General features: G+C 38.6%; 1 protein-coding gene and 1 long non-coding RNA gene across 4 annotated transcripts in view; one reads left to right on the forward strand and one right to left on the reverse strand.

Moving 5' to 3' along the window:
• The window catches only part of LOC140733493 (uncharacterized), a 96,331-nt gene that overhangs the window by 47,496 nt on the left and 34,482 nt on the right, over positions 1-14,353 (reverse strand). The gene's annotated exons all lie outside the window — the stretch shown is intronic.
• grhl1 (grainyhead-like transcription factor 1) overlaps positions 1-14,353 on the forward strand; it is a 109,506-nt gene that overhangs the window by 41,273 nt on the left and 53,880 nt on the right. For 2 of the 3 annotated variants that reach the window (XM_073056885.1, XM_073056888.1), the window contains exons 6-8: positions 8,648-8,727; positions 9,354-9,507; positions 10,606-10,717. In XM_073056885.1, the coding sequence (XP_072912986.1) occupies positions 8,648-8,727; positions 9,354-9,507; positions 10,606-10,717 (346 nt within the window). The remainder of the gene's footprint in view (positions 1-8,647; positions 8,728-9,353; positions 9,508-10,605; positions 10,718-14,353) is intronic. The other variant, XM_073056886.1, reaches the window with a different exon arrangement.

Here is a 14,353-nt window from a genome sequence, read left to right on the forward strand (position 1 = left end):
TGAACCAGTGGACCTATGCTGTGTCGTAATGTTTTCCAGCAAACCACATACATTGTAGCTTTTTAAGTTGAAGGTACCAGAATAATCTTTTCAACTGGGTCTATTCAGAGACCAGTCAATTATTAGGTTTGAAATTCAACTTTAGCAGTGCGTGCAAAATTGAAGATAACAAATCCAGAGCTCAGCAGACAATTTGCAACCAGTCTGGCAAAAATGTGAAGTTAAAACTAGGCATTAGCAGCACAAAATTCAGAAGTATAGTGAACTGCAAGTAAAACAAGTAAGAGACTTCAAGAAGAAGTAATTAATTTATGTGCATAAATTATTATATGCAGGTTGTGAATGTAATTTAAATAGTTGTACCGGATCCTGGGTTTTATATATAGCAATAGAAGCACGGAGCCCAGGAAGAAAGAATGATGAACCTTTGTAAACAACTGGTTTGTTCATACACTGTTCTGCCGAAGGGTTTCGGCCAAAAACGTTGACTGTCCATGGGTGCTGCCTGGCCTGCTGAGTTCCTCCAGCACTTGGTGTGTGTTGCTCGGTTTGTTCATAGTACGGATAGACTGAATAGGCTGATCTGCTGGGTTTGACCCTACACAGCCTGCTAACATAATACAGTCAGAGAAACATAATCTACTCGTAACTGCCACACGGAAAGGAATAAAACTGCAGGTGCTCAAAGTCTGAAATAAAAATAGAAAATTTTAAAAGAACTCAGCAAATCAGGTGAATTTGTGGAACGTTTGGAAATCCAAACCGTTGTGTGTTATTTCCTATCACAGTTACTGCCTGATCTGCTATGTTTTCTCAACATTTTCTGTTTTTATGCCACATCAAACCATTTCCCTTAAAACAAAAGGAATTAAATAAATTATTTCAATTACTGTCCCTTTCCTAGTTCTGCTATAGAATCTTGGATCTGAAACGTTTATTTTTTCTTTTTCCACTGCTGCTGTCTGACCAGGTGATTGTTTCCAATATTTTCTGTTTTTGTTTCAGATTTCCATCATCTGCAGGTTTTTATTGATTTAAACATGTAGGCTTATTAGAATAGTTTAACTGCCTATATTTAAAGCCAGTATGTACTCGAATAGTCAAATGGCCTCCATTCCACTGTATCCTTTCTATGATTCTGAGACTAAATTTCTACTGTCTATTTTGCTCAGTCATCATTTTGCCAAAATGTACCTATAGGATCATTTTAATTCCTCCACCTGTAGGTTCTTTCTAACCTGTTGCCTTTACCCCCCTCTTTTCCTCTTTTATGGAGAGCTGGCTTCGCTTTGTAATGATTAACTACCTCAGTGAATAACCAAGAATGTAGGAATGTTGCTCATCTTGTCTTACTTCTGTGCCTGTTGTGCAGATACAAAACAGCCACAACATCACCACCCACCACTACTAGGTTTTTGCTGGCAAGTGGCCTGATAAACGTACAGGTAAAATTCCTAGGTGACTACATGCCTCCAGCAAGTTCAACAAATGAGCTGAAGCTCAGGTCAATAAATTAAGCTGCACTTCCATACCAAAAGTCCCTGGCTGCAATTGAACTGACTGAATTTATTTCTCATGCAAGATAAAAAGTGCTCCGAGGGAGAATCTAAGATAGGACACAGCCATTTACTCGTCCGTATTATTTATTTATATTTTGAATTCGGAATCACTGTAATACTGCAATAGCTTACCTGTGCAGTTTCTGAGTGCATGCCACAAGTTTCATGTGTCATTGATGAATAGTTGAACACATAGAAAATGTTCTTGCAGCAATGTGACTTTTAAGGTAATTCAGCTTGATTTTTATTCTATTAAACACCAGAGAATACAGTTGAATTTGACAATACCCTGATGGAGCATAATGGAAAATCCCTCTGACTAGAATGTGCTGGGATTTGTGGGTTGTTCTGGGCCAGTGTAGATGTTTAGTTGGGCTCCTGTGCAGTGGGGTAAATCCTGGATGTGCTGACTGATTGACTAGTGGCTTTTTACTGTTGGCCTCCTTGTGAATATGATTCATCGCTGCGTTTCCCCTGCAGGTAGATTGGGCAATCAGCCTGCTGAATCTCTGCCGAGTTATGTCCTGGTTCTGGCACAGTTGTCCTATTCAATGGGGAGGGATTGCTGTAAGGGGGAAGGGCAAGTAAAATATAATTTATATACTTCAGTTGTTTGCTTTAATCTTAATTTTGTTTAAGTGATTAAAAACTACTTAGTAAAAAGATTCCTTGCTTCATTGGTTCAATTTATAATAGTTTGTAAAAAGTTCTGAATATCAGTTTTATTGAGAAGTATTGCACTTTTTGAAATATTTACCGAAGTAATTTTGTGGCCATTCCAAGTGCAGGCTTGTTCTGGCCCAACATCATGTTGTAGTCAACCTTGTCACAGTACCGAGTCTCAGCCCCTTGGATGCAGGTTGATGTCATACAATCCAGAAATGACAAGACCATAGTTGCCAAAACTCTGCTACCCAACTTTGTGCTTCACCATGTTCTATTTATCCTTGTATTAACTGATCTATTTTGGGTCTCTGTCCATCTATGTGCTAATTCTTTGATCTCTTCAGATACTCTTTGGTCTTGACTTTTTCTATCTTTGGAAACATTTTTATTTTTAGCTTTGAGAGATCTGCATTATGTTCAAATTCACCCTTTCATGTATCTAGTTTTCATTACATTACCACTGCCATTTGTATGCATCCTAAATTATGGTCTTGCTTCCTAAAGTTGTCGACCTCAGTATTTCATCCTTTACGATGCTTGTTAAAGCAGGATTCTGTCACCAGACACCTGATCCTCCAGGCTAATCCCCTAATCAGAGCCACTTCTTTGATTTCGTTCCGTTGTGGTTTCTGGGAAGTTTCTCCACATAAATACAAGATGCTGGTGGTGGCGATATTATTCAGTCGTTGACTACTTTCACATCCCATTTTGTACTATGGAACAATTACACGATTCGATGAAGCAATAGCACTTAAATGTTATAATTAGCCAAAACTTTCCTAGTCTGACTAGATAATTATATATTGGCCCATACTCCAATCAGATACAGTAATCGTGAACATCTATAATAAATAACTATATAGATTATATTAACCCCACAGCCTGTCTATTCTTGTCATAGTTATACATGAGCAGGAATGGGCATGCATGAGTGCAGTCCACAAAATAGAGCTTGCATATGGATATAATTATGGATATGGATAACTATACAAATATAGATAAAACTTCAGCCAAAGAGTGGTGAATCTGTGGAATTCTTTGCCACAGGCAGCTGAGGAGATCGAGTCATTGGGTATATTTAAGGCAGAGGTTGATAGATTCTTGATTGGTTAGGACATGAAGCGATATGGAGAGAAGGCAGGAGACTGGTGCTGAGAGGAAAATTGGATCAACTGTGATGAATGGCAGAGCAGATCTGATGGGGCAAATGGCCTAATTCTGCTCCTTTTTCTTACGGTCTTGTATGCAAGTCAAATTATTGACAATAAAGAGAAATTCTCTTTTGTCAGTTTTAGGCTTCAGTTAAATTTCCAGTGAAGTAAGACTGTTCAGTACATTGGTCCTTCAATACTTTTAAACATGCTAGAAAATCTCTGTTGTCTTTCAGTTTTATCTAAAAAGTCTTGCAAGGCAGCCGGGATTCATTCCTTATGTTCCAACAATTCTTGTTTGCTGAATGTATACAACCTTCTCTGCTCACCAAATATGACAATGATACAATGATGGAAGGTTTGGATTATAATTGCTCTATTTCCTTTTCTGATCTCTTGTCATATAATTAACAGAAAAGCAGAAATGGCCATTGTAGGTGTTTCCCTGGGATGTCATCAAACACCCTCCAAACTTGCAGTAGGACATTAGGACAGTTTCAGTTGTAATTAGAAGTTCATCCCAGTAAGAAGCCCAAAGGGGCTTCATTTGCTATGGTTTTATAGGACCTTACCGCAACCATGTCACGTCCTAGATATTGCACAAAAATGTAGGCTGAAATTTCAAAGCAACACACACAAAATGGTGGAGGAACTCTCGAGCCAGCCAGCATCAATGGAAAAGAGTAAACAGTTGAGGTTTCATGCCAAGATCCTTCATCGAGACTGGATATTGATGAAGGGTTGCTCCCAGTCCTGATGAAGGGTCTTGGCATGAAACCTCAACTGTTTACTCTTTTCCATTGATGCTGGCTGGCCCGAGAGTTCCTCCAGTATTTTGTGTGTATTGCTTTGAATTTCCAGCATCTGCAGATTTTCTCATGGCTGAAATTCCAAAGCATTACTGGGGAGATGATGCGTTGTTGGAACAGCATTCAGATTAGGCATTTGTTTTAGATGAATTTATGCCAAACACACTTCAAATAATACTAAAATTAACCCTTTTCAATATTGAGTGTTCACGTTTCGCCATGTTGTAGCTCAAGGATGGTGAAGTGGTAGATATTCTGTACTGATATTATTACGCGTTCTGTGTTTCATCTAATCAACTTTGATATAATTCATCTTCTTGCACTGATGTTCCTTACGTTAGTTCTCAACCTTGTGCTCGTGTTTCTTAGTCAAAATATTTCTCTTGCTGCTAATGATTAATAAAGCAACGAACTATCTACATAATTTCTGTCACAAAAGCTACTTGGTTATTTCCCTGTTTCCACTCCACTCTGTCTTCATGGGAACGAGTCTGATGATATGCTAATGCTTTAGCACTCAAGCAGGATCTGGATAGAACATTGTGGCATTAGCCGGAGGTTGTATCATTACTGCAGACCAAACAGGGCTTCAGATTAAAGAATGATATGATCCACAATCCTGGTTTTCCATTAGTCGCTAAATTCACACCAAGTACAACCCCACCAATCTAATTAAACGTTTGGAAATATTCATAAGGCAGTGAATGCATTACTATATAAGTTCCAGATATTGATTGATGTGCTATATAAATTGGTGCCCAATGAATAGGAAGATTTGTGATACACTTATGTGTATTTAATCCCATTTGATGATTTTTAAGTGGATGAATATTCCAAAAGTATAGGATGATTTAGCCGATTTTCACTTGCAATTGCCTTTTACTAGGGCTAATGTCAAAAGCAATGATAGACAACAGCATTATTGCATACCACTTAGGGATCAAAATAGCTTGTATTCACACAGGCATCACAATGTTCTTCACATACAGTACACTGAAATATTTTGGAGTGTATTCACTGTTGTATAATGTATCCAAAAACAACAGCTATGACCCCTGAAAACCACAATGCAATTCATAACCAGTCAAACCACTTTTGGTGAGAATAGAGATGGGAGAATCATCTCTTTTCTTCAAATGATGTAACATGAACTTCTTTGTTAACAAATATAATTAAATGGGAACTTCGTTATGTTCTGAAAATTGGTACTTGCTGATAATGCAGCCGCCTACAAAACCTGCACTAAAATATCAAATATATTTTTTCCGTCTTATAGTTTTTCATATTTGGTGTTTTTTTGCTTGATCTTTCTTTTTTTTGTGTGTAGGGAGGAGGGATTATGGGGTTGATGTGCCTGCTCCATTTGTTTTTTTGTGCGGAAAGAGGGATTTGGGAATTGATGTACCTGTCCCGTTTTTGTTCATTTTTTGTGAGGGGAGGGGGGATTTTGGGGGTTGATGATTGTGCTACCTGTCTTGGTTTCATAGCTACCCAGAGAAGAAGAATTTCAAGTTGTATACTTTGACAATAAATGAGCCTTTGAATATATGTATATATGTATTGAAATGAGGTTTTGACGCACTTTAAGTGGTTGATGTGGGTTTTAGGTTTATTCATCAGTATCATATTTCTGGATTAGAGACAGATTGGAGCTACTTAAGATGCTACTGAAAAGTTGTCCAAAACACTGCAGGGCATCAAAATAAAATGCTTGAGGAACTCATCAGGTTAGGCAGTATTTTTGAGTTGAGGCTCTTTGCCTGGAACGATAGATAGATAGATAGATAGATAGATAGATAGATAGATAGATAGATACTTTATTCATCCCCATGGGGAAATTCAACATTTTTTTCCAATGTCCCATACACGTTGTAGCAAAAACTCATTACATACAATACTTAACTCAGTAATAATATGATATGCATCTAAATCACTAACTCAAAAAGCATTAATAATAGCTTTAAAAAAGTTCTTAAGTCCTGGCAGATAGAGGGAGATGGCCAACATAAAGAGCTGATGTGTAAAAGTGGAACAAGAGCTGTACAGTGATAGGTAGATCCAGGTGTCCCCAAGTTGTAACAGAGTTCCTTTATTGTGAATCATTTGTAATCTGAATAGTTCTTTGGTCGGAAATGTGGCTGCAAACTGGGTTCAAGGTAAATTCATTTTGGAAGTGCAGACAGTTGCAAGAAAAAGTTTGTGAAGCCTTTGCAACTACCTGGTTTTCTGTGTTAATTACTCATAAAATGTGGTCTGCTCTTCATCTAAGTTACAATAATAGACAACACAATCTGCCTAAACTAATCACACACTAAAAATTGTACGTCTTCTCATTAATACTGAGTACACTATTTAAACAATCACAGTCTAGGTTCAAAAAAGTATGTGAACATCCCAAAGCCTCTGTTCGTGTGTCCCCTATATGAAAAACACTGAACAATAATGGTATACAGGGAAAGACACCACAGCCAAAATCACAGCTCTCCAAAAAACATTGCTGCATGAGTGAAGTTTGCAAAAGACTATCTGGATGTTCCTAAATGCTTCTGGGACAATGTTCTGTGGGCAGATTAGACAAAAGTTGAACTTCTTGCCAGAAATACACAACACTATGTTTGGAGGAAAAAGGGCACAGCACTCCAACACCAAAACCTCATATCAACTTGAAGCATGGAGAAAGGAGCATCATGGATTGGGGCTGCTTTGCTGACTCAAGGCCTGGGCAGCTTGCAATTGTTGAGGGAACAATGAAGTCAAAATTATGTCAAGACATTTTACAGGAGAATGTCAGGGTAGCCGTCCATTACCTGGAGTTTAATAGATGTTGGATAATGCAACAAGACAATGATCTGAAACACAAATCAACAACAGAACGGTTTCAAAAGAAAAAAATCTGTGTTTTGGAATGGCCAAGTCAGAGTCCAGACCTTAACCCAATTGAGATCCTGTGGCATGACCCGAAAAGGGCTGTTCATGCAAGGTATCTCAAAAATATTGATGAAAAGGAACAGTTTTGAATGGAGGAATCATCTAAAATTCCTCCTCGCTGATGTGCAAGTCTGATCAGCAGCTACAGGAAACATTCGGTGGAGGTTATTGCTGCCGAAGGAGGTCCGGCCAGTTATTGAGTAAAAGTGTTCACATACTTTTTCTAGCCTGGACTGTGAATGATTAAACAATGTATTCAATAAAGACATGAAAAGTATAATTGTTTGTATGTTATTAGTTTAGGCAGTTTCTGTTTGTCTATTATGGTGGCAGCTGAAGATCAGATCACATTTTATGTGTAATTAATGCAGAAAACGAGGCAATTACAAAGGGTTCACCAACTTTTTCTTGAAACTGTATATGTCACTATATACAACTCTGAGAATCATTTTCTTGTGGGCATACACAATAAAGCACTGATTACCATAATAGAAACAATGAAACACCCAACTTGGGTGTTCAACCAGTGTGCAAATGCCAACAAACCATGCAAGTACAAAACAAAGGAATTAATAATAACAAATAATAAATAAATAAATAAATAAATAAATAATCAATAAATATTAAGAACATGAATGAAGACTCCTTGAAAGTGACTCCATAGGTTGTGGGAATATTTCAATGATGGGGCAAGCAAAGTTGATTGAAGTTATCCTCTTTTTGTTCAAGGGCTTTGGTATTTCCATACCAGGCTATGAAACAGCCAGTCAATATACTCTCTATCACACATCCATAGAGTTTGTCAGAGTTTTAGATGTCATGCCAAATCTTCACAATCTCCTAAGGAAGTGGAGGTGCTGTTGTGCATACTTTGTAATTGCATTTACATACTGGACCCAGAACAGATTCTTTGAAGTGATAACACCAAGGAATTTAAGTTGCTGCCCCTCTCCACCTCTGATTCTCAGATGATGACTGGCCTTTGGTTTCCTTCTGAAGTCAATAATCCACTCCTTGGTCTTGCTGACTTTGAGTTAGAGGTTATTGTTGAGGCAGCCCTCTGGCAGATTTCCCACACAGCAGGAGATGTCTGCAGCACTGCAGACCCATCCTACTGGTGTCCCAATGCCCATGTGTATCTACAAGCTGTACATAATTCAGGGACTTGTAAACTGGGGAGGATCTGTATTCATAATGTAATTTAAAATATTCAGAGTTAAAAAAGATACTTTTCGCTGTATATGGAACAAAAACCACTTTAAAATGCAATGCAACTTCATTCTGTACAAGTTTTTCCTGAAGAAGGTGCATTTAAGAAGGAGCACAGTAATTACTCTAATGCTGTGACCAAGAAGACAACGTTGTTAGCACACAAATATTTCATAAGCAAAGATTGCATGATCACTCCTGTCTTTGGAGTCAGGATGAAGTATTCACAGTACAATAATACAATATGATAAATTGTAAGCTATTTGAGGAAGAAAAGCCACCATAGGCTGTGGCCTTTTTACTCATTTATATTTTGTTTCACCAGCAGGTATTTGGCTTTCCTACTGATCTCCACATTCGAATGCCTGCTTTAGACTCGGAGGAGTATCCATTTGATAGAATGGGGTAAATACTTAAAATGTAACTGAAGATATTAAGATATTATTAAGATATAACCGAAATGACTGAAATTTTAAAACAATTACTGATACTTATGAATACATGTGTAAATACAACTCGCACGTAAGTTTCTAAGTATCAGTAATTGTTTTAAAGTTTCAGTCATTTCAGTTATATCTTAATTTATGATGTGTGGTACTTCAGGGCATTACAGAATGTATGCAGCCAGCAATACTATGTGTTATATAGTAACATTCTAGCAGTAGTGTAGAACTTGATCCAGACTGTGCCAAGATTTGATAGGTTAAATACCTGTTTTTTATTGATATGAAACTATTCTATGAAACTATCAACAAAATAGAGAATCTCATTAGAACTACAACCCGTAGACCATTGACTTTAAATGATTGAGACATTAAATTTCTTAGAAAGTTAAGCACTTTATTAAGTGAAGTGTAGCTTGATTTTGATAGGATTAGGACCAGAAAGTGAATTGTTATTTGCAATCAAGAATACTTCAGAGTGCCTAATATTTGTAATCCTGTCACAGATACTTTCATAATGGCTTTATCTTTGTCACATTGTTGAGATTGAATATCTAATTTAACATTTTATGTTCTGTTTTACAAAAGTTCATTTGAGTATATATTGGAAGCTTCCAAGTCCCTTAAACAGAAGTCATGTGATGGAACTATGACGTACCTGAACAAGGGCCAGTTTTATCCCATCACACTCAAAGAAGTGAGTGCCAACAAAGAAATCCATCACCCAGTCAGTAAAGTCAGAGTAAGTGTGCATGATTTGTACCAATTTCAGATGTTATTCATAATAAGTTATTTTTGCTGACTTAGCTAGTACTGTACTACAATGTTATTTAAGAAACCAGTGTTGAAAAGGAATCTTGATGTAGTCTTAGAAAGAAGCATGCATTGTAAAATATTTTTTCTACACGGCTGAAATGCAGACCTCAATGAGGGAAAGCAATATTGACATTGTGAAACAATGCAAAATGATGATGACAACTCACCAACTCGCTCATCATCCTTCAATTTTGCTGATTTGCTAAGAATTATTTTACATTGCCCCGCAGAATAAAAATCCACTCCTATGCTTTTAAAGACTGCATACAAGGACCAGCAATTAATTTATGAATATTTCTGTTTTGAAAACATTTTTAGAGTGGGATACAATTCGGTTATAATTTCTGAGTTACAACACAACACTTAGAAATTTAATTGGCCACTTTCAGTTGTGAAGTCCACTTCCACAAATGGCACGGTTTCCTCGTCAGATGCTAATACTTTGGTGTTAATCCTCATGCAATGCTCCTTTAGAGTGTAGCTGAGAAAATTGGATCATTCTGTTCCAAGGTGCATTTCCTTGTGCACCCTAGCGTGAAATTCGAACAAGCCTCAGCCAAATGCAAGAACCTGACCTAGGTAAGGTCCCTATAATTACTTCCCAGCTCTCCCACTGCAACATTCACCCAGGTCAGCTTTGCCCCATAGTCTTGTCCCTGTAGGCCACTCCTCCACTCCAATTGGTCAGACTTTTGATATCCTCCCCACCACTTTTCCCCTTAACTTAACTGAAGCCCACCTATTAATTATTTTCACTCTCTGACATCAGAAAGCATGTAAGATACAGGGTAGCCAATCCCCTGTATCTCATATCCAGGGAACCAGATATTATTTTCATTAGTACCTGGTCCCCTGAATAAGAGATACTCCTGAATTTTGAAATAGCAGGCACAGAATTTAATGCACTGACCTGTATGCTTACAGCCCCTTCCTTCAAGCCCCAGGATTTCTAGACATCATATTAATTTTCATTAAGGTGAACGTTATTGCATAATAACAGTGACTGTCTTACCCCCATTTTCAGAGTGTGATCATGGTTGTTTTCGGCGACGATAAAATACGTGATGAGCAACTCAGGCACTGGAAGTACTGGCACTCCCGGCAGCATACTGCGAAACAGCGCTGCATTGACATCGGTATGAAGCCATTCACTTCTCTTCCGATCGGAACCACTTTGACCAAGGAACTAATTACTTTGTGGGTTCATGTGCCGTGTTTGACCCTTACTACATCACCCCTGTGGACTGCGCCATTGGTTTTGTCCCTGTAGAGTAATGGTTAACCAGTCAAAATAAACCAGCCGGCATCCCTCTGATGTACTTGTGAGTTTTAACTGTGAGGCGAACCAGAGCAATGCATGAACACACAGGAAGGTGAAGAAGATCAGGTCATTTTTATAACCTCAGCGTAATCGCAGACATTAGTGCCTGAGAGTGTTAAGGTCAGAGATTACCAGTCATGAGAAATGTGATACCTTCAGACATTCCTGGAAAGACTTGCGTATCCCTGTTAGATTGATGAAATGTCTGAGGGCAGGTTGCCTCTCTTAGCTTCTCAGAAAACTTCTTCAGCTTTCCTTGCCTCTTGCTGCTTATTTTTCCTCCTCCACCCTATCTATATATTATAGAAAAAACGCCTTCCATTATAAAGCTTCACTAGTTTATGGAGCATATCTGGCCAAGGGGAAGAACCAGCACCGTGCATTTCCCAGCCCCTCAGATCAGAAACATTCATCTGCTTCCAACTTCAGAACTGTTCAATGCTACTGACTCTAAGCCAGTTATGTTGCGGGACCTTTTGTTTCCCCCACCTTCCGGTTATAGTCACTTTGGTTCCATAATTTCACCTGGGGATCTTGATTTGCATCCAATGCCCAATGCTGTAGAATAACTTTGCTTAATATGCTTGATACATGCAGACAATCCACCCCACATGCACAGCTACAGCTAGATGGTTCTATATATTGTAAAACAAGACACACAAAATGCTGAAGGAACCCAGCAGGACAGCCAGCAACCAACCGCGGAAACAAACAAACAGTCAACGTTCCGGGCCAAGACCTTTCTTCAGGGAAGGAAGGGGGAAGATGACAGAATAAAAAGATGGGGGGGGGGGAAGGAGGTTAGCTAGAAGGTGATAGGTGAAGCCGGATGAGTGGGAAAGGTCAAGGGCTGGAGAGGAAGCAATTTGATAGGAGAGGTGAATGGACCACAGAGAAAGGGAAGGAGGAGGGCACCCAGGGAGGAAGTGATAGGCAAGTGAGACGGGCATGAGGAGGCCATGGACCAACATGTCAGAATGGGAATAGGAATCGGAATTAAAATACTCGGCCACTTTTGGCAGTAAGAGCAGAGGCGGTCGACAAAGCGGTCCCTCAATTTACGACTGGTCTCACCAAAATATTGTAGTTATTTCTGGTTCCAGTGTTTCTTTTTAGTCTTAATGCCATATTTGATCCTGAGTTGAACTTTGATTTTTGCATCTGTGACCTTCTCTGTTTCAGCTAATGTGTTGCTGTAACTCATTCTCTCCTAAACTTCATTATCTAATGTACTGGCCTATTGACAGCCATCCACTCTTCATAAATATGATATTACCCAAAGCTGTGGTCTGAGTCCTAATACCTTCCACATTCTACTCTCTCTCTCTCACACACACATTCTTGTGGATTTATAAATATTCCTGGTTAAACAATGATGCACTTTAAACTTTTCCTTTTTTTGAATTGCTCTGTAATCTCACTTCCTTCTTATCTCTGTAATCTCATTTTGACTCCAAGGAACTGCCTAATTAGCAGAGAAGAATTCCCTCCAAGTAGCCTTTGGCTGGTCCCTGAATTTAATCACTCCACCACTGACTTTTGTGTCTTCGAAAATTCCCTGCTTCAACTTCTCTCTCTGTTTTCCCCGCGTTCTTTCTTTTGTTTCTCCTTCACTCTCCCACTAGGCAGAGGATGCAAAAGCTGAAAGTATCTGCCACCAGGCTTAAGGACAGCTTCTACGTTGCTGTTATAGACTACTGAATGGTTCCATAAAATGGACTCTTGAACTCACGATCTACTTTGTTATGACCCTGCACTTTACTAATTCTTTACATTGTACCTTCTCTATACTTCAACACTTTATTCTGCACTATTAGTTTTACTTGTACTATCTCAGTTTTACTTGCAATTAATTGATCTTTATGGATGGACAGTATGCGAGACAAGTTTTTCACTATACCTCAGTACATGTAACAATAATAATGCAATTTACCAAATATCTGACTAATCCTTTAATCATTTGACATCATCTCAAGTGGTTTGGGATTTCTTTGTTTCTTGGATCAGGCTCATGAAATGCACCTTGGGATGACCCAGTATTGATCACAATTGTTATTGATTCAATATTGCTTAATTCCTTTTGTCAGGTAATTCACTTCTTTTTGGTGCAGGTGTAAAAGTGACTGAATTCTCACAAGCAGATAAACCTTGTCAAATAATGTTACGTTTGTAATCATGGATGAGTATGGTACGATGTGTAGCAAGAAGGTTTTTCTTTCACTGGTCTGTTTTATGTTTGACTCCAAGAACTAATGTTGGAAGTGGTTGTGCTAATGGGTTTTGCTCTGCCTGTTGTTTTGGTTGTCCCCTTAAGCTTTATCTGGAAGTATGTGTGGGTTGGGTGAGGTGCGTACTAATTGCGTGGAACTTAAATCGATGTTACTGTGCCAGCACAGGATCCTGGATCATAATGGTTTTGGTAGATTGCCAGGAGAGGGAATCGGATTACCTCTATAAATTCCCGGATTTGGCTTTTGTGAATAAATTATTTTCTTGAATTGGGCTATGCTCCCCCCCCCCCCCCCGAGGATCAATGACTCTTGAGTTGAGTAAAGCAGTGGTGATCAGTGAAGGTCAACGTCTGTCTGAATTTAGTAAAAATCTGGAATTGTGTGTGTTAAGTGTAGTTTTTAATCCTGAAAGCATACTGTATTTTGGAGTTTAAGGAGGATGTCTAATCTTGATCTTTGATACAAAGTGACACATATGCAAATACCCTTCTTTCTTCAACTTTTAACTGCTGAAAGACCGCAGAGTTTTGCATTGTAACCTAACACCAATGGCAAGGTTCTAATAATTATAGGTTAGTCATAGCTGATTGTCATACAAGCGTCAGTGAATATTGTTGCAATTCCAAACAGATGAGTCTAGCCTGAATGGCTTTGTTTTTCCTGTGAAACCTCGGGTTGATTTCTGAACAGAACTTAGCATTTGAAGACAATAGTAAATGAAGCAGAACCTGCCTGTAAAGCCTTACCCAAGTTTTGTACACCAAAGTACATGATTTATAAGAGATTATTGCTGGCAAATTCATGTTTTATTGTTAATGCATTGTGCTCTAACATGGAAATCCAATCCATTCATGAAGCCTACTGTCTAGGGCTGAATTTTGAGGCAACCTATTTTAGTGAAGGAATAAAAAGGTATACTAAGGACATTTGTGTAGAATTTGAACACCATATTCAGATTAAGTGGCCAATTTAGTTAAGAAATACAAATTGATAATTGCGTGAGTGAGTGCCTCAGGAGTGCTGGTAGCCTCCCTTGACATCGGGTTAATGTCTAACCCCTCCTTACCCTCCGGCTCTCCCAAACCACGAGAAGCATCAATGTTTTGGACATATCCCCTAGGCCCTCAGCATTAAAACTTCACATTTGGAATTCAGACAGATAGCCCCAGTTGTCCAGACTGCCAGAGGGTGCCAATTGTTAGGTACTTAATGAAGCTTTA

The sequence above is a fragment of the Hemitrygon akajei genome, chromosome 9 (assembly GCF_048418815.1).
Source record: "Hemitrygon akajei chromosome 9, sHemAka1.3, whole genome shotgun sequence".
NCBI lineage: Eukaryota > Metazoa > Chordata > Chondrichthyes > Myliobatiformes > Dasyatidae > Hemitrygon > Hemitrygon akajei.